The sequence below is a fragment of the Corvus kubaryi genome, unplaced genomic scaffold (genome assembly GCF_017639235.1).
Source record: "Corvus kubaryi isolate FWS band 111438036 unplaced genomic scaffold, C.kubaryi_AGA036_p1.0 37341, whole genome shotgun sequence".
NCBI lineage: Eukaryota > Metazoa > Chordata > Aves > Passeriformes > Corvidae > Corvus > Corvus kubaryi.
In genome coordinates this window covers 4776481-4801049 of record NW_024581112.1, presented here as the reverse complement: position 1 = coordinate 4801049, position 24569 = coordinate 4776481, and the positions used below count along the sequence as shown (strand labels likewise).

Below are 24569 nucleotides of genomic sequence, written 5' to 3'. Positions count from 1 at the left end.
ACAGGGACCATACACGATGAGAATTAAGTTGCTAGACAATTGTATGTAGAAGCAACTTCCCAGAGTCTCCCTCTAGGATGCACCAGCTTTATCCAAGTCTTCAGTACTAGCTTCCTACACAATTTCAATTCTTTTTTTTTAATAGCAGTAATACTTGTTTCACTTCAAAGTTCACATGCATACCTGGCTTAAAATAAAACCTCAACCTTATCAGCCACTTAAAAAAACGTCCCTTTCATCACAGGGATGCACCTGCATACACACAGTAATAGGGTCTCAGCTACTCAGATTCCCAGCCTTCCTGGCTCGACTTCCTTTCCCTTGTAATCTTCAGCTCTCAAGATCATACCTCTGTGGGTGACGGAAGCAAGCAGAGATTGGATTTGTTAATTCCACATCTCCTCCTCATTCTTTCTTAAAGGTTGAAGTGAGAGAAGATGACAAGGAGTCAGTCAATTACCAGTTCTTCCTAGATTTGGAACAACATAAGCACTGAGCTCACCACTGCAGAGAACACTTTCATCAGAACCTGTTCTTATACATGTCAGAGAGAGATACTTGAAGGTAGTATTTATTTTTTCAGTTTACAGGTGATATGTCATTTACAAAAAAATTACAGACAATGCATCCTTTCAGTGCAGTTTCAAACTAGTTCAAGAACAGGCAAAAGTCTGTGATGATTTGGAATGCTAGTAATTGACAGCACATGCTTTTTTCCCTTAATTGATTGGGGGGGGGTAAGGAATGGGGTACAGATGGGGTGATGAGGAGAAAATGCCAATGTAAATAAGGCCATGCGAATAAAAACTCCTCGGAGAACAGGACTCGTCAGTCTGGCGTATTTTTGTTCTCAGGTAATTGATGCAGAGATTGGAAGTTGGAAAAGACATTTGACACTTGTTATGTTCAGTGCCCCTAGAAGCTGCCAGTACCTTCCCATAGCTTCAATTCTATACCAGTGCTATGATTTCAGATCACCTAATGAGCTACTAAAATAATGATTAAATCTTTATGTCTACTCTCCACCATTTGAGTACTCAACTGTAGTTGCTGGGAGAAAGGAAGGTCAAGTTGAAAATGCAACCTGCTGCTGTATGGTGGCACAACTACAGAACAAGACAGTGTGACTACAGCATCATTAATTTCTTTAAAAGGTTAAATACATTAGACAATTCACCACGAACAAATCTATGATTTGAGGATGTAAAGAAGCCCAAACTAGTGTGTCATAAATTAAGCTACATCATTTGCATGAGGTTTGTCCAGCCACATCAATCCAGGAAAAGGCAAGATGGATTGACTGACTTCCACACCAGAAAGATAAACCCAAAGCAAGAGGGCTCTTTGTGAAGTTCCTAACGAGAGGAAAACTGTTTCATAATTTGCCCATCTGCTGTTTGCAGCACAATTGCTTCCTTTCTACAGTATTTGTAATCTTGAACAAGACAGGGTCTACAGAACAAGGAAGTGAGTGCAGATTCCAAATCCATTATTGGAAGTTTGAGCCTATGCTTTGTTCCTTATCTCACTTAATCCTGCCAAGGGGCTCTTACAAGGAAGAGATCGTAACCCAGCAGTCTCTAGAGACCGAAGAGAATTCAGATGTCTATCAGCTGCTACATTTATGCAACAGCATCAGAGATTACAAAGATTATATGCAAGCATGACCTTACCTTTCGGAGCTTGACTCCCAGCAGTGCTTTCTGTTCTTGAAAGTCCCTCTGAACCCTCCAGAACAATTTCCCATGACATTCAAGTAAGGACTGCTGCACAGGAATACAATCTTTCTTCCAGCAAAGTCTACACTGAAGCAGTGTTACCTGACCTCCTTCCCCAGCCAACCTTTTTCCTAGTTCTCCTATGCAGTACTCTGGGGCTTTCTGGGGTGAGAATAAGGACTATCAAATTAATTCCTGAATAGCTGCCACAGGACTATTTCTAAGTAAGTTATGCAAAGGGTGGAAGGGGATTTAAGGGAAGATTGTGCATGCTTGCATATATTTACAGGGATCCTCGCCACATCTACTGACTTAAAAAACCCCTCTATTATTAAAGTTTGAAAATTAATTTTTGCAAAATTAAAATCAACCCTCAAGGATTAACTGGATATAAAAAAGAAACCTATTTTACAGCACTGACTAGTATTACCTTTAAAATCAACAGGAAAAAACCCCACATGCTGTAATATTATTTGATAAAGCAAAAACCGCCCACAACATAATCACCCAAAATGAACCAGTGTGAAGTTTTTATTTGCATGGCCAAAATATGTTCCTTTGGTTCCCCTGCAACTTTATTTCCCTTAACACACTCTAAGGTTTTTGCTGCAGAAGGAACAAGATGCAGCACTGCATACTTCCTTGAACAACCACTCCCACAACACCTAAACATTTAACAGATGTAGCAAATGACAACACCACGAACGGGAAAAAACTAAGTTCCACCATTCAGCATGGTCTGCAACAGCGTCTTTAGGGCTGGCTGAAGTGGGCAACTTCACTTTGGAAGGTCATTTCCTCCTTGTTTCTTTACAGTGTTGGTGGTTTCAATCCATACTTCTTTGCAACTTCTGTCTGGGCATAGGCAGCATCACAGAGTGAGTAGAGGTGGGCCATCTCCATTTCTGATTTGGCCAGGTTGATAGCTTTGTTGAACATTTCAATGGCTTTATCCAGATTACCTCTGAAATAAACAAAAATTTAGCACAGTTAAGACTGCCAAAGCAATACTGCCATCTCTAAAACATCTTTTTTCTTTCAGGACTTACACTCTCCACCATTAATAACTTAAAAGGACTTCAGGAGGAACCACCACAAGAACCTGTGGTGATGCTGAGTAAATTCAGAGAAGTTGTCACCAAGCCTAAGCAACTAGGGCAGCTGTTAAACAGCCTCCCTCTTGAGAGCCCCAGTGGGTGGTGGTGCAGGATAAAATGTTCTCCAGAGGACACCAAGTTCACTACAAAGATAATGCTGGGCAACTGAATGAACTCCCATCTCCCCTGAAAGGACTTAGTATACAGAAGAGGAAAACTAGCACAGACAGAAGCACATTATTTAAATAGGAAATGCTTGAAAAATTTCTCATGGCAATAGTTTGTCTGTCCTTTAGAAGACTAGACATATTAAAAAGAGACTCAACTGTACTGTCAGCTACACGCCAAACCTTTGCACAGTTGCAATACAATGTTACAGAGCATTCCTCTTTCCCCCAAGAACTGCAAACTGGAGTCCTGTTGGCTGCAGGAGGAAACAGCACAGGATCCTCAGTACAAACAGGCCCACGATGTCCAAGGACAACATCAGATACACACAAAGCCAGGTAATGATTGAGGAAGTCACTTTAAATGCAGAAGAGATGTATTTAAACATACACAGACTCATCTGCATGTTGTCCATTAAGTATGAAATTGGTGATGAGAAGTTATCAGATCATAAATCAGAATTCTGCCACAGAGAATGGAGGGCTTTACCTAAGAGTTACAGAACAGAAATCAGGACTTTGGGTAAGAGCTGGCCTTAGAGGACACCAGGGAGAAGATCTCAAGACTTAGGATCCATGAGAAAATTTAAAGAACTACTATAACTTCAGAAGTAACTAAGAACTTTTAACACTGCAATTCAGCATTACCTTTGCACTTCAATCGTTCCCATGGTCTCATATGCAAAATCACATTTGTTATCAATTTCAATGGCCTTGCTTATGAGTTCTAATCCTTTGTCTAAATCTTGCTTCCACTGGAGCTGAAGTAAACTACAAGAAAAAGAAAATTTCAAACAGACTTCACATGCTCCTCCCAACACCCTCATCATGGTAAGCAGAACCATCCCAAATGTATAATGTATTTCATTTCTAATGCAGGTAGACAGTAACTTAGTAACTTCACGACTTTTAAAAACACCTATGTGAAAGTCACTTTCAATAAACCACGTTACTGCTTTAATGACTCTTAAGAAAGGCAAATTTTTCCCAAGAGGACTTGGTACATGTTGTTTTATGAAAGAAAAAACTTCAACACAAAGCTGAAACTAATAGGGCTAAAGGAAAAGTCAGATATACTTCAAAGAGATACTCAATTAGAAATGAACACTGATGAAACTTTCCTGAAACTTATTTGCAGCTTAGTCAAGACAAAATATAGAAATACATTTAAGAGCACAAAGATATTTTCACAAAGTTGTTTTTCCTGGTTAAACTTCTAAACATAGACATTCAATTCAGGTTGATTCATCTAAATATGCTGACTGCTCACCACCAAAAGGACTGCAAACTCAATACATACCCTTTATGAACATATGTAGTGGCATTGTCTGGCTCAAGGTCAATGCATTTATCATACATTTCATCAGCCTTGCCAAACTGCTGTTGATCAGTTAGTGCCTGAATCGAATCAGAAGAGAAACCTGTTTGTCAATAAGTAACCAAAGCATGTGCTCTGCACTCGGCTAATTCTAATTAAAACTGTATTGACAACATGAGATTGGATGTAGTTCATTTATGGTAGAGCAGGCCAGGCACATCAGTTACCGGAGTTAAGTTTCAAAATGGAGGCTTTTTGGAAAGCTTCTGTGCTTTAAGTGCACAAATTACTGACCACACTGTCACCTGTAATGGCAGATCCACAAGCAACATGCTGTGTGCTGTAGATAAAAACCATTCTAAAAGTCCGTACCTGCAAGCTTCAACTCTTCCTTTTTCAAATACACTTCTTTCAGAAGGAAATGCACATATATTGCCAACCTACTTACAATCAGAACGTCTTATGCTTCCTACTAAAACCAGCAGTATGTTCTTAGAGAAGAAATTACAGTCTCTGTTACAAGTGTACTCTGAACAGCTGTTCTAAACCACAACGTGCCACTGGTAGCAGAACAAAAATGTCACCCTAGTTCCACACATCTGACTCTCAAATTACCCAGAGAATCCCTGACATTCATCAACTGAGATGCCACACACATGAGGAAGGGGGGAACTGCGCAGGAATAACCTCTGTCTCCTAATAACCACCTTCACGTCTCATTACTTATATCCTGCTTCACCAATTCCTTCTGTACTTCCTCTACCCCAGAACACCCATAACCATAAATGCAAGTAGCTTATTCAAGACGGCATGTGTTATCTCAGAACTTGGTATCAAAAAGCTTCATCTATTATTTGAAGAAATGTTATGTTATATCCAAGATAAAAAGTACAAGAGAATACAGCATGTTCTTTAAGAGAGAGAAAAACATACCTGAGCATAGAGTGCATAGCCCTCAGCACACTTTGGAAATTTTTTAATGACATCTTCAAAGCCTTTCATGGCTGCTTGCACAGTCAAAGCATTACTTCCTGTATACGCTTGGCGATACTATTGGAGAGGAAAATGGGTGAAAGAAGGAAGTAATAAGGCCTGATAATTGTGATAGCCTCCCTGTATTTCAAATGCTTAGAAATTCCAAACTTGGCATTCCTCCTCGTTCACACCATGCAAAGCTGTCCTGACAAGATTCTTGCACACTGAGTCATTGTACTAGCTCGAAATAGTTTGTGTCCAATTTCTTGATGCTGCCCGCTCTCCACAATAGTAAAGCTTTATTAAAATCAATTTTATGTGCTCCAATTAGAATGAAGATTTTTGTTCCTCTCCCACAAAACAGAAAAAATGTTTGAACTGTTTGAACAATGAATGTTTCAGAAGGAAAGCAGCAAACCCATACTCCAACTGAAGAAACTGCTGCATTATTCCTTTACCTTATTATTAAAAGACAGAGATGTTTGTTGCCCTACTTTCCTGTTAAATTGGAATAAACCAGAGAAACAGTGTTTTCCAGAACTCCTTAAAGAAAAAGCACTCAGATCAACCCCAGCACGTTACCTACCAGAGCGAAACATTTCTGTGCTTGCGCCAAGGCAGAATTGGGTCTCAGTCGGATACATTCATCAAAGTCTTCCACAGCTTCCTCAATTTGGTCAAGCAGGATTTTCAGCTACCCAGAATGAAAGAAAATCCTATTTCTCTATTTCATCTGTGCTTCAGACACTTACATGATAATTCAAATAGCATCAGTTACTCATATCATCTCCAGATCAGTTTTAGAACTGTCTAGAAACCTACAAAACCCATAACTAAAAATCACTGTCATACTATATTATCAAAGCCACCAGTGAAACTTTGGCTACCTACACAAGTAGGCAATGACCCTGTGTAGGGATTGAGAATGCTTGCATTTTAGACTGCTGCCATCACTGCTTCAGCATGATGTCCAGTCTCCAAAATTATGCCATATTTTCTCAAGTTGTTTTGCCTCTCTGTAGCCAGTATCTGTGGACTATTTGGATGTTGAAGCATTTCAGCTTTTCCAGCTTTCATTTCAACTTCTTTTGTTTGGTTGGGGTTTTTCTGGTTTTGTTCTGACATTCTTATTCCTCCACAGGAGCAGAGTTCACTTCACCATTCTCTTACTTTACTGTGAAGCTACTGTAAAACACCAATTTTCAATCTGCAGAAAACTTTCATTCCCTTCAGTCAAGACATAGCATTTCATTTCTGAGCACTAAAGAGGTCTAAAAAATTCATGGAGAAAGACCCTTGATCCATGGAAGTCTTCCTTACAAATACGACTTAGCCTCTCTGCATATGCTAGTGTTCCTTTTTTACTTCCAGCACCATTCATCTTGCAGGTCTGTGGCAGCAGGCTTCTCTAGGGCTAGAAAGGACACAGCAGTGTCACAAGGCAGAGAAGGATGAGCTGAACAGATCCAAGTCCAGGCCACAGGGCTGCAGATGTTATCAGGGACATGTTACCTCTGCTGTAACAAAGCTTCCTGCTGTGCAGATGCTGCTCTGCCATCCAGGCCCCTTCACAGAACAGCTTTTATCTGCCGTAAATGCACACAAGCCACAGTACCTGTAAGTCACAGCTTATACTGACAGAGGGCTTTCCCATAGCTATAGAAATAAACTGCTTCCACCTGACCTGAACCTCCAAAGTAGACTGGGTGTTTATCCCACAAAAGTTCCCAATTAGGAGTTCATGTTTTTCTGCCACAACCAGTACGAAGTGTCTCCAATGACACCGTTTTTCCTTTCAGTATATACTGAAATAGCCAAGTGCTGGGACCAAATCTCTAAGGTTTCTTACTTGTCCTCGATGGTGGTAAACATCAGCATTCTGAGGATCAATGTCAGCAGCTGTGTTGAAGTCCTGAGTGGACAGCACAGGCTGCTGCTGCTGCATGTACATACTGCCCCGTTTGATCAGAGCGTTGGCTCGCAGCTGCAAGAAATGGTCAGAGAAACATCAGCCACCCCAGTGTTTCTCCACATTTAAGGCTTCATTACAATCACAGTAAATTTTTCATATGACTAGTCTCTCCCACTGATAGGTTTCAATTATTCTAAGCAGGAGTAAGTTTCATGTTGACCCTAAATGCATCAGCTCCCTTACTTAATTTCAAAAATGTCAGCCTATGCTTCCATCTCGGTGGATTTCCAAGCCCTCCCAAATCCTTCTAAATTCCTATGTTTACAAACACATCAGTGTTTTTTGAAGCAGCTGAATATGGAAGTGTACTTAAGGTTTTTCACTTATCCAGAGTGGATAAGCCTCCAATTCCTTCAACTTCCCTCATTCTTTAGTTTGTACTGCTTATCACCTTTAGTTTGCACTACTCAGTACAGTTGTCTCAAAAATCAACAAGCCCTTGAACAAAACAATTTGTCAGGAACAAAACAGTAAATAAACCAGAATACTCCCATTAAAACATCTGAAAATTTGGAAAAACAACTTCTTGAAGTATATGGCAAGTTTATCATCTAACTTCTCAATCCCAACTACAATCCAGCTGTGACAGATTCTTACCTTCACATTTGCATCTTCCATGCTGATGACCTGATCTAGGTCTGGTTTGGCAGCACTTGCATTGCCAATAAGTAAGTAGAAAGTAGCTCGCAGAAGCAAAGCTTCTGCCATGTATTTTCCCTTTGCTTCAATTTCTTTTGTGCTTTCACTGATAATTTTGTCATAGTTCTCTTCTTCCATATATTGTTTTGCTCTCAAATAGCCAGAGCTGTAAATGATGTAAGAACAATTGTATATATACATGTATTCACTGAACACTGCAATTTCCATTCAGATGTTTCATCAAATAATTACAAATATTAACATGTGCTATACTTTTACACCACCAGCATAGTTCCACTGGAACATCCATTCCTGGATGGGGCCATCACAGACGGAAAACAATTTGCACAAAAACTGGCTAAATTACGTTGGAAATAAAGAAGAAAAATATTTTAAAGCTTTTGAATGTGAGCTTCAGTAGTCCCTTGAGTTTCTTTTTCACATGAAGAACAGCAATAATCTCTGCTTTAAAACAAAAGGGTGGAATTCATGGACAGGAAAGTGAAATATTAAACCTAGCAATGTGCAGCCTATATGTGGAAGAAAGGATTTAATAGCAAAAAATTACAGCACTGCCTTGTTCTCAGCTGTGTCCTGGATTCAGTGAATCTGCCTGTAGATCAGGACATTCTCTCTTACTTTAAAAAAAAAAATCATAATGCTGTTTGCAATTGTTTCCAAACTGACAGCACTGCAATCTTCCAAAAATAATCTGGAAAGCAGCATAGTAAATTAAAGAGCCATTTATATGGTGCTCACGCTCCACTAAAAAAAAACCCAAACAAAACCACAAAACCAAGTTTTTCTACGCCAGAACAAACTTCTCATTTATGGGCAATTTGATTCCAGAAAGATAAAACACCCTTTCAGCCTCAGTTGCTGTAAATGCATATTTTCATTTTAAAATCCCCTTTTCCTAGCTCATCTTTTCCCTTCCAGTCCAAAGGCTAACTTGCTCTCTTCCTTGGAAATGCTCCTTCAGTATAAAATATTCCTTTCCCAAGAAGCATCATTCAGCCCTCTCCAGTTCTCCCAAGATTTACTGTGATACTGTAGTAAATATTCAGCATGTTTTCCCAGTCTCATTGTCCTTCCTCTGTTTAGTGCAAGTTTGGAACCAGCCAGTCAGCTTTCACTAAGGCTTCACTTACAACACTGCTATCATTTATATCAAAGGATTCTCCATGCCAAGTACTACACAGAGAGCAGCACGTTACACTCAGCAGAATGCCCAAACCACTGAAAACTTAATTCCAATACCAAATAATTCCCAACTGTACTGTACACTCACTTTTCTTTTACTTCAGAAGCCTCTCCCTCCTTGTCCTTATCTTCATCTGATTTCTCACCCTTAAGCAAAGGTTGGGAAATGATATCATCTGTGAAAGAACTGAAGTAGGATTTAATGAACTGTGGTGAGGGCATCAGAGGCTCCCGATTCTGAAACAGAGAAAGGTAATTCCAAGTCATTAGGTGGTAAGATCAGATGGTAACAATGGAAATGGACAACAAATGTGATTATTAAAAAAAATTGATGGAAGAATCAATGTACAACTTCCACTATCTCATCTGATAGCCTGATATTTTGGATTTGCCAGCTTGATGTTTAGGGATTCTTTAAGCTTCACATCACAATGCAATACCATCACCAGTGAAAATAAAGTGATGATATTTGGGGGGGAGGGAGGTAGTATCTTTCCACATATGTGGCTAGAAATAAGGACTTTTAGGATATCATAAGACATTGGGGAGATGTACTAAGGCATTGGGTGTGCACATAAATTGGGTGAAAAATGCAAACTAGAGGTTTAAGCACAAGCCTAAATTCAAGCAGATTCTGAATGGCAGTTTTCTCTGTTCTCCAACTTGTCCAAGAGAAGCTGCTGTCATTGTTACAGTGGAGACTAATGAGGCAATATCCTAGTTCTGTGCCGAACTTGGCCCAGATAAAACACATTTTACTTGAAGTCCCAGAAGCAACACCTCTCAGGTACTGAATCTTTTCTACAGCCAAAAAATATTTCTTGCTCAAAATAAACTGCACACAAGAATTACAATTCAATTTCTCCTGCAGGAAAACACTGAATGCACTCTTCTGAAGCACACCTATCTTGTGATGCTATGTGCACCACACTTACAACACCATCTGTTGTTGCCTCGACACTACACATTTACATGAATTTCTGTAGGAAAGAAATTCAGCATCTCAAAACCAACACGGGATTTCAGTACTTCAACCACCATCAAAAACCAAGCAAGAATGCTTTAATAACAAGCAAGAATGTGTGGGCACCTGTCCCAACCTTTCTGTAAACCTACAGCCACTTGAAATGACTGCTCCTGGCTACCTCTATGCTTCCACAGTTCTCTGCTCTGCAGTTTCCCAACATTCATGCATAGACATCTGTTCCAACACACCCAGTTTCCATGAAGTTGCAAGTTCAGAAAAGCCCTATGTAGGGTAGCACACCAACTTAGGGTGTCTCCTGAATGTCATAACAAATTTGATTATTAAAGGGAAAAAACTGCTAGGAGTAGATCTCTCTTCCCTGCTGAGGTTCCAAAAACTTTGGAGAGGTCCCAAAGGAAAATAACATTGGTACAATGGCAGCTTTGTAGAAACCAGTTTGTGTTGCCTGTTACACTTCAGCAGATGAAGACAGTGACTTGTTTACAACAACTGACAGAATGCCAACAACCAACTTTTCAACAACTGGTCAGGTGAAATAACAATTAGTCAGCAATATCAAAAGTCCTACCTTGTACTTCTCTTTGGCCTTTTCTTTTCCAAGGAGTTTAAGAACTTTATCAGCTAATAACATACTTTGCTGGTTTTGGAAGGCTTCTAAAATGCAGACTGCAGTGACATCTAGGAAACAACGTACAAAAGTGAGATTAAAGGAATTCTGATAATCACTGGAGTACACTAAAATGTGCCACTGAATACGATGAAGTACTGCCAAACTAATACACGTCCTGCTCTCAGGCAAAAGCCTCTGTTTTCAGTTTGCTGTATTTGCTGTATTTTTCAAGATACAAGTCTGTCTCCAAAATTATCTTCCTGGGACAAAAGGACTTCATGACAGTGAAGGAAAAGAAATTACATTTCTTTTTCTCTTCATCTTTTTATCTAGAGACAAACACACTTAAATGAATACTGAAAATGTATACCTCCATCAGGGGCTTTCACCATTTTGAAACTTTGAGGAGAGTAATTACATTCATATGATGTTTGCATTGACAGTGCTAACATAGCTTCTCTTCTGCAACTGGTCTTTATTTTCTACTTCTAAAATTCACATTCAGTCCCATCACATCTCACTTACTCCTCAGTTTAAGAAATTTTCCTATATTCTATCTCAAATTTTTCTCTTCACCTCTGTGACTTTGGAAGGGAGCAAGGAGAAATACCTTGCTGGCCTATTTAAAGTGCCAGCCCTATCACATGGCTTTAATTCACACAGAGAAACCTCTGCAAATGTTAACCCACTGCTGCCCAAGTGAAGCTTTGCAGTGTGAAATGCACTCTTACCACACTCTGTTTCTCTGGATCCTCCACTTAATGCAATGCTACCACGGGTTTTCCCTGTTCAGTTTTCATTTAAACATCAGTGAAGATGAACAGAGTCTGGACTTAAAACTCAAGTAGTGTATTGTCTGAATATTCTTGAAAAGTAAATGTCTTACCCTGGAGTTTTAGTATAGTTACTGTAATTCTGCACTGCTAGAGGGACTGTTAAGCCATCATTTATACAGAAACTCCCTGCAACTCTGGCATGGTCAGGAAGCACATCAGAGTCCCTGGGAAAATATGGTACTCCCAGAAAGAGCGTGTTATACAACCCCAGCAGACACACTCTGCCAAAAGACTGCTGCACTCCAGGCTTGGCTGCAGCAGCAGCATCTTCCCAAATTATACTGCTAGGGATCGCTGGAGGAGTTTTCTGTTGGTAGTGGCAGGGTTTTGAGGTTTGTTTGGTTTTGCTTTCCTCCACTACATGGGCATACCCTACTTCCTGGGATTTTACTGGCCATATGTGGTTGGCAGGTAAAAGCAAGGTTACAGAAAAACAGTGCAGTTCATAAAAAAGCAAGAAAGCTTCAGATCTGAAAAAACTGCAAGTGAAAAATCAAATACAAATCAAGGCTGAAAATAATTGTCACTAACATTAACACTATTAACATAAAAAGAAGTTATATTTAAAACTGTCCTACTGTCACAGGGACACTTGATCTTTCTTGGGACTTTTATCACCTCGCAGCTACATAAGGCTTGTATTTTATTACAGCACTCAGGAAGTGCAGCTGATACACAGTGGTTGCAAAGGAGTGCACTAAATGAACTAAGTTGTCCTTTTCTAGTCACTATGGTCTTAAAGGGCATAAAGGCATTCTGCCAGCAGATAAACAGATAGATAAAATTTCCACATCTAATTTACCATCTAACTTGGCAGACCTAATTCTTAGCCGTTACACATAATGAAACTAATTTAACAGTTAGATTTGCCAGCCAAAGCACTGCCTTATTTTCTGTCCTTCTTTGATAATATAAGCACATTTGTCTTTTAACTTAACAGCAGCAGGAATGATTTCACTCGGTGAAATTTGTATGGCTATTTTCAAGCAGTATACTGTAGCTCCAAAGTGCCCTGAGACAACACATCTGACCTGTAGTTCTTAATTTCCATGGCTTCTCAGTTACATCTTCCTGACAGTTCAAAAGGTATTCTATTTAGGAATAGCACTTGGAAGGATTTGACACAGTAATTTCTGCCAAATACATAGTATTAATATTAAAAAAAAAAAAAAAAAAAAATCAATCTGTTCTGGTTTTCATAAGCTATGCACCAGAACAAAATGCTACTGAAGCTGTTTTCCCTCTAATACCTGTCCAATGCATTTAAATTACTGTAATACTTTTGTTTCTGACCATGTATCTCTACTTGCAAAAACACCCTCATTGCTGTAGTAGTGTAATTTCTCTAAAACAAACAGAGAAGAAGAAAGTCTGTTTACTGCATGGAAATAGAATGACTGTTGTCCTGGTTGTCATGTTAGATGAATTCTATTATAAAGCGAAGGAGTTTCCTGGAAAAAGAATACCTCGAGTTGCTACAGTAACATCAATTTCTCAGCAGTTATTTCAGATGTAAGCAGATGAGAGCTTGAGAAATGTGAAAAGGTTTCTTTTGACAAGAGAAGAATATGTGTTTGCCAAAGCTATGAATGGTTTTAAATAAGTAATTCTGTATTACTGTAGCTACAGAAGTACAAACAAAACAATTCCAGAAGTTGCCATCTCCAAAGCAGCAGAGCTAATTCCACTTTTAAGTATACACAGCACGGGCCACTCACCTTCTAAACATTCCTTCTTATTGTCTAGCTTCTCATGGGCCTTGGCGCGTCTGAAGAGAGCTTTGACATACTTAGGGTTAAGCTCAACAGCCTTTGTGCAATCTTGTGCCACTTCTGTCCATTTTTGCTGTGGGCAGAAAACAACACAGTGAGAGAGGCCCCACTCAGCTCCCTGCGTTGGCTCCCCACAGCCAACTCCAGGGTCACGCGCACCCAGCGTGGCTGCGGCTCCGGGTGCTCCGGTTCCCCTGCTTGCCTCTGCTCCTGCAAGTGCCTCAGGGACAAACTGCCTGGGCACCACTGCAAACCACCTGCACAGAAAAGCCCCGAAACAGAAATGGAATTCCTACAGAAATATTAAACCAGACAGTGTAAAAATCCCATGGGAGAACATAACGAGTTGAAGCAAAGATGCTTGCAGGAGGTAACACTGGGGCTGAAAGACTGGTGTAAAACAACTAGAAGGAAAAAGATGGAAATATAATGAAACCAAACAAGTTCACCAAAGTCCTGAAACTTTTTTTTTTCCAAATTATTTAAATTTATCAAAACATGCTTTTCTAATAGAGAAACCACACACATTTGGGATTCATTAAGGCATGAATTTGTGTTAGACAAGAACTGGTTTATCCTTCCTCTAACACCAGATTTATGTAAGCACAGTCTCTCACTTGATACTTCAGATTGTACAAAGCCAACTTTTCGACTCCTTTACACAGCTCACCAACTCGACCTCAAAAGCAAATCCATCATACCATAATAAGCAACACTGTATAACAAGTATACTCAGCTGTTGAGTAAATGTTACTTCCCTATGTGCAAAATTTAGGTCTTGGCCTTTACTATGATCTCTGTGATTTTTTTTGAAGTATCATCCTTCCAAAATATTTGGCCTTTCACCTTTCTTTCATACTCAAGAGAAGTAAAATTAACTTATACACAAGAAAATTATTCCGGAGAAAAATAAATTAAAACTTTGTCTTAGAAGAACAGGATGCACAAGAATTGCATAAGATAGACTGAGAGTAGTTAACAGAAAATAATTTTATTTACATGTAGAAAAATATGATGAGCTGAAAAAAGCTGCAACAGCATCTTATTGTGAAGGCAGCAGATGTTATTACCTGGGACCTTTCAGTGGATGAAAGTGACAAAATACAAAATTGATAATGCTACTTTTTTTAATAAACACGTAATTATCTTTAATTTCTTACCAGTTGTTCATAGGCAGCAGCTCTATTTTGATAGAAGGTAGAAAGATCAAGGTTTTTCTCAGGAGGGCACAGGCTGATAGCCTCAGTGTAACACTGAATAGCTAGCTCATATTTTCCTGCTTTAAAATATTTGTTTCCTTTGTTCTTGGCTGCTTGGGCTCTACCAAGAGGGCTCTGAAAAAGAAAGTGATAGGTTAGTTCAAATTAAAAAGGCATCACAGCACACAAGCTATGCACTTTAGGGCTCATCTTCAAAGATATGAAAATGGATCTGAGTTGTAAACTGTAGCCCAGACTTCTGAAAAATCTCACTGATTTCATTTCCTGGAAACATACAAGAATTTTCTTTTGCAAGTGTAGCAGACAGGAGACAACCTCTTCACAAGATTCACTACAATGGCAATAAACAATGCAGTGATTTCTGTTTGGAAAGCTAAACAGATTGTAATCTTTTACATGGCTGGTGATCAGAAGAACCAATGAGGTAAGTTGTTTCTGCAAAGGCTAAACGTGCAAAGACAACAAAGTCCTCAAAGCAATTCAGACAGAAGAGTTTCCTTCTGAAATACATACAGCCTGTAAGACCAGAGGTGACTCATCAGACCATGAATTAAATATGGAAAACATCTTGTGGAAAGACCTATTGAGCAAGACAAATAAAAACCTCTAAGGAAAATAAAGCTGGTTTGCCTTTCATGCACTAGACAAAGCAACTTTATAGCTGACTCCTCTACAGCTTCACACACTGCTTCCCACAATAACAAGTGTTGGACCATCACCATCTTAGCAGGGGATGGGAAACTTTGCTGACTGGCCTGAGATCCTGCTAAATGCATCTTTATGTTCTGCACCACGTGTTGATGATCTGTATTTCTGCAGAAACTAACATTGCTACCTGCAATCCCTAGATTTACACATCAGTTATCAAATCTTGTGGTTTGTAAGGGATCAGATGTAGAAGTGCTCTATCAAAGGGGTGTAACCTGCATTCAAGAAATAAAGAGCCGCAGAAGATTCTAACATTGATCTTCTGGATTTCTGCTCCTCTGTCACAGCCTTGCTTCATTGACAACATTTTGGGACAGCTCTGCCAGACAGAAATGAACAGATGTATGAGCACACATGCCATTCTACAAACCTTTATGAGGAGGGAAAGACTACAGACTGGGGACAGGAGTGCCTTTAACAATAGCTGCGGGATTCACTGCATCTCTCCTGCACTTCAGATCATCTAGGATTTGTTGGGAACTGTTCCTGCTGCTCTTTGACCATACTTCTGCCTCCTCTCCCCACTCATCCACTGCCAGGGCCAAACTACAACCAGACAGCTGTAACACAAATTTAAAACCAACTTTGCATTTCACTTGCCCATTCCCCTTAATGTCTGCTCATTTCATTCCAACCTGATCAATTTTTGCATCTAAGTGATTTACTTTAAAACTGAAAACCTGAGGGGAAGCCAGGACTTGCTCTACAACCTGTCTTTTAAGGCCTGGATCCCTATCCTGACAGGAGAAAATCAGATAATGGGTACTAGCCTTAGTTCCTACATAAAAGCAGGCATCCAAATAGAACAAAAGGATCTTAGAGGCATTATGCTGAGGGGAGACTTACAAGTGAAACCATATAAGGGAGAGAATTTCTTAAATATCCCTACTGCCAGAAAAGCTCTTTTCTCACAAGTCATTAATCATTGGGCTCACAGGAAATCAATCTGCGCCGTCTTCATTGTTCACAGAACAAGGCAATCTGCTAGGCTTTCAGATTTTTCTATTGTAAGGCTTTAAATTTAAGTTGATAAAAGATTATTAACTTCACCCCATACATTCTGTGTAACTCTGTGGATACATAAGCCAGAATTAGAGTGCAAATATTTTTACTGAGAGCCAAGTAACTGTGTATCTGATAAGCTGTTTCTTTAAAACTTAACCAATGGTCTCAAAAGGTTAAATTTATTTTGAGCAGGTCCTAAATTTACCTCCAAATACAACGCTTTTCTTTTAACAAAGGAAAGGGTTATGCATATGCTGCAAACTTAAATGCATGCAAGTTAGCTTGAATTTTTTCTTGTGCATTTCTAGAGCAAACCACATTAAAAATGCCTTTCTGTAATAATCTCACAAAATTCAGTGCTGTTCCTATTAACTTGGATGGAAAAACACATGATATGGGCCACGTTGTATCATTCATACATGTGTTCCCAGTGTGAAAATTATTTAAGACTGGCAGAAATTAAGCCTAACTGCAGCTAGGTCACTACTTTATGATCACTGCCAATTGCTGGAGGCCAGGGATCTCCTATCCCAGTGTGTGCCCCAGGCTGAGCAGTCCATGTGCTCCATCCTAGGCACTCTGAGAGCCCTGCCCCACAGCCCTTGAGTAAAGACACAAAGCTACAGATGACGAGTGCTGGATAACACCCAACAGCTGCTCCAGTGCCAGGCGTGGGAATCGTAACTGGAAACAAGATGTGTAGGTCTGGAGCCGTCACTGGTGCTCTGCTGGTTTTCGGGAAGCATCAAGTCTTCAGACAAGCCTACAAAGTGTGCATGCACAACAGTGAACAAAAACTTCAGAGGCTACGGACATGATGCCGAAGTTATTAAAAGAAGTAACTCTGTTATGTGAGTGAACTTTCAGTAACAGAGGCAGGGTCGCAGACCACACAACCAATCATACAGAAATGAATCATGGAACATTTGCTGACTCTGTGGGTACCCCCTGCTGCATGAGGCAAGAAATGTGGGGGTAAAGAGTCAGAACTTAGAGCACAACACGCTCTCATGCAATAAAGTCAGCAGTAGTGCCCAAGGCAAGGAAGAAATCAACTTGTTTGTTTGTTTATGCTGCCTTAAACTAGACTGCTTGCTCTGAGATGTTTTATCTCTGCACTCTTAGTCAAACTGCTCTGCGGTAGCTCTCAGTATGCTCCCAAAACACCACCAAATCCAATGCACGTTTTTGTTGGGTTTGGTGAGGTTTTTTGCTGTTGTTGGTTTGGAGGCTTTTTGGTGGCTGTTTATTTAAAAACAAAAGATATTAAAGAACTCACATTACAATATAGTCTGCAATACCTTTTTGTGATAGCACTAATAAGAATATGAAAAGTAATTCTTCACATAAGGTCAGTTTTTGAAGGTTTGTCAAGCCTTAAATTTAACCCTGACAAATTTTTTAAGCATATTTTTAAAAAAATTCCTTCAATTGCTACACTGGACGTACACAAGATGTGTACATAAGAAACTGATTACACAAACAAACTTCATGTACCTCATGCACAAGTAATCAAAAAACCTCACTTCTTCCATTTTCTTGCCAAAGTAATAACTCTAGACATGATTTTCCAATTACACTGCTTCTCCTCAGCTGACCCATTGCCATCCTATGTGGCACACTGGACATTTTTTATCCCCAAGGTGAAAGTCCATATAGAGCAAGAAAAACTCTCCAGTATGTCATCTTTTGGTCAAAGAATCTGTGCAACAACCAAACCAGCTCAATAAAATGAATGTAAGTTCATAACAGCCCAACAAAACAAATAGCTCAGAAGTTATTTGCAGCTACACAAAAAATAACATCTCAGTACTCAGAACTGCTTTCAGCAACTGTTCATTAACAAGTCTTAGAACAGAGCTTAAGCCAAAGGACACTTGTGAAACTGAGTTATCAGTTCTCCAGGTACCTGAACAAGCAGATTGCTAACTGTCTAAAGAATAGACAACACTGACAATATATTCCTAACTTATAGTTTAGCCTCAGCAAACGTGCTTTCCTCACAAAATGTTCAGAAACTGTGTGCAAACAGCAACCTAACAGCAATAGACAGCCAGCTGCAAGAATAATAATGCTTAGTAACTCCCAGCAATGGCAATATTGTTAAACTAGCAGTTCAGAACTTTATATATTTGAGAGAGACTCTTATTCAAAGCAGAACAAGAAATTTCCTGCCAGCCAATGATGACAGTGATTCACAACAGAAGCACGAGCAGAGAGTTTCAGCGTTTTCTTTTGGTTGAAAAGGATTTGCATGAGCCCTTGTCTGACAGATGACATGGAGGGTGACTACTGCTTCAGCCATCTTAATTCAACTTGCAAAAAAGTAAAGCCTTGCTCTAGACCTCTTTTTCGTCCTTTCCAAGTAAGAGGACCCTCTTAATGAGATGATGTACCAGGAAAAAAAATTCCGGTTCTTTTCTGAATACCTATCTTTCCACTACTTTTTTTTTTTTTTTTTAAACTAAGGTTCATCTCAAGTCTAATTTCAAACAAAGGCATTAACTGAATATAAATGGTTTTAAAAGTCTCCTTAGCACTAAAACCACTATGAGAAAAAGTATGTTTACATGAGCTTTAGAAGTAAATTCAAAGCACAAGCAAGGATATATTATAGTCAGAAATAACAAAGCTGAAGTCTACAGGACAATTTCACAATGTTCTCAGTCAGTCACCTTCCTGTCAAATGAATTTGCCATCCACGCCTTCCATGAATAAGCAAGCTGCACATGAGCTGCCAAGAGCCTAAGAATTGTTCTACTGCTATTGTATGCACATTTAGGAGTTCCCTACACCTGTCCACTGCAGCTGGCATGAAACAGAAGACTTACAGTAGGTTGCCAGTGAGATTTATTAAGCAACAGGTGCACAGTACAATAGAAATGACTTCTTAGTTACTCTGCTTAGATCAGTTCAGAGTAAGTACCAACATGAGTGTACCCAGACTAAGGGGTTCAATTCGTTCCTAACCTGATCCGATGTCCCAGCAGTGCGAGAGGCAGCATTCAGCAGTTGCTACTAAAACAGATACTGGGAAGAAGCCATGCTAGCTGGCTGCTGATCCCGATATGTGGCACCACAAAGGCCGAGGCGTTTGTCACGTTCATCCACCACTGCACTCAAGGACTATGCCCAGCTCACAGGAAAGTGTGCGGCGACAGGGAACTGCTGTGGACAGCAATGGCTTTGTCTGCAATACACAAGGCCACCCAGCTGACCTCTCTCACACCAAACACAGGGTTACCCTGTGAACTTGCTGAAAGAGTTAAGGGGTGAGATTTGGACTATCACAGAGCCACAAAAGGAATTGATTCCAACTTCAGGGGAAAAAATACTGAAGCAACCAACACATTACCTCACTGACTATCCAGTGCTCACTCCTGTAAGACAAGGAGGATAGAAAACCTGTTAAGAATTTATCATGGAATAAGTTTAAAAAAAAGAATCAATTGGGCACCAGCTAAAGCAATATATGCAAAGCACTCCATGTTTGAATTATGCAATATTCCCTACAAACTAGGAGAGCACATACAAAGCCCCTGTTACTGAGTGACTAAAACACATTCCATCTAAATTACAAGAAACAACGACAACTGTCATTAACAAATGCAATTTGGTTTTATGACCTTTAAGTCATCCATAGATGAAGTTTTTTCACCATCACTTAACTGTTCCAATAATACCAGTTTATTGTACTGCTGAGGAGCTGTGCTTACAGGAGAAGGAATCTCAAAACTAGTTCAGCTTTTCCCGATATAGCACCTGTGCTAAGGGCTTCTGCCAACACAATGTCAGTCACAGATCACACACTTGGCCAGTGCATCAATGCCAGGAGAATCCTCTGGCGTAGACACAGCCTGGGAAAAAAATGTGAGGCCTGTGCAGCAGGTAAAAGAAAAGCTTGAACTGCATGCAAAATAGTAACAAGTCTGAATAAAGAACAGGGAAGATATTGGATATTACGTATTTTTAAAGAACAAAGAAAAATAATTCAAGGTCATGCCTTCAGAAATGGTGACCAGAACATCAAATGGATACAGGGGCTGACTTAATGAAAAGCACAAAGAAGTATGAGTCCTAAGTTACATCTATGAGTAAAAGAATAGTTAGTTGCCACAGCTGTTGGTAGCGAATTCATTATTGACCCATGTGTTTTCCAAAAGATTTTCCTCTTGTATTTCAACTGTGAAATGAATTACTGGCTCTTATTCACTGTGCAGACTTGTATGTGAAATCCAACTGAGTTTCAAAAAATACTGCATCACGTTAGAAAGGCAGATTAACACAATGCAAGCAGTTTGACAAGTGAAGCATCTGCACTGGTTGTACTTTCAATCATGGGTCTTATCAATAATATCCATAACTAATAAAATATGAGAGGAAACATGAAATCTACATGGCATCATTGCTTTGGACATGAGTAACAGGAAGACAATTCTCCACACACACATAAAGTAGTCAACGGAACTTGCAGCCACATTTATTTTCCTGCTGCAGCCGTATTTTGACCAGCTAGACAATTATCTCATGTAATCAGTCAAATCTGATATCTTCTGCAGCTTTCCTAAGCAATACCTCCCATTTCTTTACAGTGTAAGCAGTGACACTCTTCAAGAAACTTCGGATCAGGTCACACCACTCAACTTATTCTTAAATGCAGAGTCTTCTCATAATTCAATTTGTGGAGCAACACACAATATTTTAAATCAAATGCTACATAAGCGTTTTAAATGTTTTAAGCACTTCCTTTCTACAACTGCAGAATGACTACAAACCCTTGGATATTACTGGAATTCAGAAACACAATCAAGGAACCCAAAGTGAACATACCAACAGGGAAATCACTGCAGCAAGACAAAGGTCACAAGCAGCCTGAAAACTAGAGCTCACACTCAACAAGCACAGTCCCATAAATATGCCAAATGCTGCTTGCAGCCACGAGCCAAAGTTACCACAGTAAACAGTCTGAATTTGTCCTGTGTACACAACTTGTTCAGTGCTGTTTGGTGCCCAGGAAGGAACAAATCACTGCATTCAAATAACTGCCTCAAGGTCCAACACAGGTTTTAGAGATTCTGTGCTTCCAGGAATGCCCGAGGGAAGCTATGATTCACTAGCTGGGGAAGTTGCCACCTTCCTCACCACTCCCACGTGTGCCTGCCACTGCCTGCCCAATCGAGTCAACCTTCATCATTCAAACCATCAAGGTTAAAAGAGACTTTTTCCAGTCTCTGGAGGGTGATGTTTTTCTCTCCTGATCATTTCAGATGGGAAGTTTAAACTGTCTAACAATTCAAAGCATTTTAGATGATGCACAAGAATGGGAGAAGAAAGTACAGTACGGGATATTCTTGTCAAAGTCAACCAGTTTGTCAAATCCATCACTTTAAGCATGCTTGTCAACTGCAACCTCACCTCAGTAACGGAGTGTGACTGGCAAGGTACATCTGTGGCTGCAGATGTGCAGAAAGTGCATCTTAGAGGCATTTTCCAAATACAGATATACAAGAGAACCATAGATCTGATCTGGACTCTGATCTTTCATGTTGTCCTTCAGTTTTTGCACAGACCATTTTATCTAAAAATTCTCAGAACGGTAATTTACAACAGGAAAAATGTAAGTTTTGAGAGCATTCCTACTTAGGCAAATTCTACATTTAAAGTCTCTGCTGCATAAACTCTGTGGCTTCTATATTTTCATGGACTTGATGAGAAGATGCATTTGGCAATGCCTGTTCTCGGAACAAACTACTCCTGATCGCTGTGCTAAGTGCACTGTGGGTCACACAGGCTGACCACAGTGAGACATGGAGCTCCAGGAGCACGTCCAGCCAAGGGTGACAGAGGTGGTTAAGGGACCCTAAAGGAGAACGACCTGATCAGCCTTGAGAAGAGATGGCTGACTGGGGACCTGGACCTCATCAATATCTATCAGCATCTGGAGGAAATGTGCCAAGAGGATGGGACCAGGCTCTGCTTGGTGGTGCCAAGCAATGGGACAAGAGGTGATGGGCAGAAACTGATGCACAGAAATTCCACCAGAATATGGGGAAGAACTGCTTTACTGTGCAGTGACCGAGCACTGGAACAGGTTGCCCAGCAAGGCTGTGGAGTCTCCCTCACTGGAGATATTCCAGATCGTCTGGACACAATCCTGTGCGATGTGCCCTGGGTGACCCTGCTCGACCCGGGAGACTGGACCAGATGACCCACTGTGGGCCCTTCCAACCTGCCCAGTCTGTGATTCTGTGACCTGCCGGCCGTGTCACGCAGAGCACGACAGGATGTCACCCGAGCTCCATCCCATCACACGCCTGCTCCTCGGTCGGGACCGGCACCCTGAAAGCCGCTTTCCGGACCGGGCCAGCGGCCTGCCGGGCCCTGCCTCCCGGAGACCGCAGCCCGGCCATCCCCACGCTGCTCCGGGCGGCCCGGCCGGCGGCGGGACCCCGGCCCCGGCCCCCACGCGGCGAGCCGCTACAGGCGGCGCCGCTCCCCGCTCACCATCTCCTCGTGTCCGGGCCCGTCGGGCTGCCCGGAGCCGCCGTCGCCGCCGGGCCCGGGGCTCGCCCGCCCCTCGGGGGTCTTCCGCTCGCTCGCGCCCTTCCCGCGCCGCGCCGCCCGCCGCCCCCACAGGTAGATCGCGCCGGCGCCCAGCAGGATGGGCGCGCCCAGCACCAGCGCCAGCTGCCAGCGGGATAGCCCCGCGGTGCCGCCGCCGCCCGGCGCCTCCACGGGCTTCGAGGCGGCCATGACGCCCGGGAGGAGGAGGAGGAGGAGGAGGAGGAGGAGGAGGAGGAGGAAGGAGGGTCAGCGGACACGCGGGGCGCGCCGGGAGGGCGCGGGGAGCGCCGCCGCTTCCGCCCGCCCGCAGCGCCCCCTGGCGGCGCGGAGGAGCGCCCGCAGCGCCTGTGAGGGAGGCGGGCGGAGGCGCCGGGCGCAGGGACGGGCCGGGAGCGGGGGAGCTCCCGGGCACACAGCGCTGGAGTGGCCTCGGGGCCGGAGGGATCCGTGCGGACGGAGTTCTGGGCCGCTCACACGAGAAGTGCACTCCACATCTGCGGTGCTGTGTCCGGTTGTGGGCTCCTCAGTACCAGAGAGACGTGGAGCTCCTGAAGCGGGTCCAGCAGAGAGCAACCAGGGCGGTTGAGGGACTCTTAGGAGGAAAGGCTGAGGGAGCTGGGCCTCTTCAGCCTTGGGAAGAGACGGCCCTCATCAGTGTCTACAAGTAACTAAAGAGGGGCTTCCAAGAGGATGAATCTAGGCTGTTCTCGGTGGTGCCAAGCAATGGGACAAGAAGCAATGGGCAGAAACTGCTGCACAGAAGTTCCACCGGAATATGGGGAAGAACCTCCTTACTGTGCAGGTGACCATGCACTGAACAGGTTGCCCAGCAAGGCTGTGGAGTCTCCCTCACTGGAGATATTCTAGACCCATCCAGACAGCATCCTGTGCCATGCGCTCTGGGATGACCCTGCTTGAGCAGGGAGGTTGGACCACATGATCCACTGTGGGCCCTTCCAACCTTACCCAGCTTGTGATTCTGTAATTCTGTGACATTTCAGCTAACATGGATGATTCAAACTTTCTAGGACTTTGTACTGAAGAGTTTTAGAGCAATCCTTGTTATAAATTAAGTCTTTCTGTTTTCTTCCCAGTTATTAATTCAGTCTGTCATAAAAATTACTTAATGTGCAGTACTGGAATTTCGTTCATGTGTATGTCTATGCCTAGTTAAAATCCTTACCTGTAGGCTCAGGAACCTTTTGTTTCTGTCTCCACTTATTTCCCTGGAGCACTCAGCTGAAGACGAAGAGGAGTCATCTTTGACATGTTTTTACAACCAGATAGCTCCAGTCATCTCATGGCTGGAAATTTCATTGTAGATGGGAGCAAAATTTGACAAGACACATATTTCACAGAAGAAAAAAGGACTTCAAATAAAAACAGCAATAAGATTGCAAAGCAAACTCCTCAGGATCCCAACTAAAATTTGCCCTGCTGCGCTCTGAGTCAGTATATCTGCATGTCTGGTAGTAAACAACTTGAGAAATGTCCTTTAATTTATGGATTATTACTATTTCTGTAAACATATTTTGACAAAGCTGTGGGACAATCTCTCTCCCAGTTCTCCCTGTCACCTGTCTCAGCAGGGCAGAAGCATTTGGTATGCCACACAGCAACCTGTAGTTTTGTCTTGCACATCAGTAAAGAAGAAACCTGAACCGTGCAATAGAAAATATGTATCCAACAGGTCGATAGCTTCCTGCTGGGACAGCCTCAATTCCACCCACATGATGCTTCCTGTAGGCCTTCAGATGTGCCTTGCCTGTACAGATGG

At 41.6% G+C, this 24569-nt stretch overlaps 1 protein-coding gene across 1 annotated transcript; it reads right to left on the bottom strand.

Annotated features, from left to right (window-relative positions):
* Positions 1-555: 555 nt before the first annotated feature.
* On the bottom strand, positions 556-23000 carry TOMM70 (translocase of outer mitochondrial membrane 70). The gene is made up of 12 exons (XM_042031679.1): positions 22733-23000; positions 14456-14629; positions 13242-13368; positions 10646-10755; positions 9178-9326; positions 7845-8052; positions 7125-7259; positions 5862-5969; positions 5234-5350; positions 4283-4380; positions 3631-3753; positions 556-2682 (listed from the first exon to the last, which is right to left on the bottom strand). The coding sequence occupies exons 1-12, from the start codon at positions 22979-22981 to the stop codon at positions 2529-2531; spliced, it is 1752 nt and encodes a 583-aa protein (XP_041887613.1). The 5' UTR covers positions 22982-23000; the 3' UTR covers positions 556-2528.
* Positions 23001-24569: the final 1569 nt, after the last annotated feature.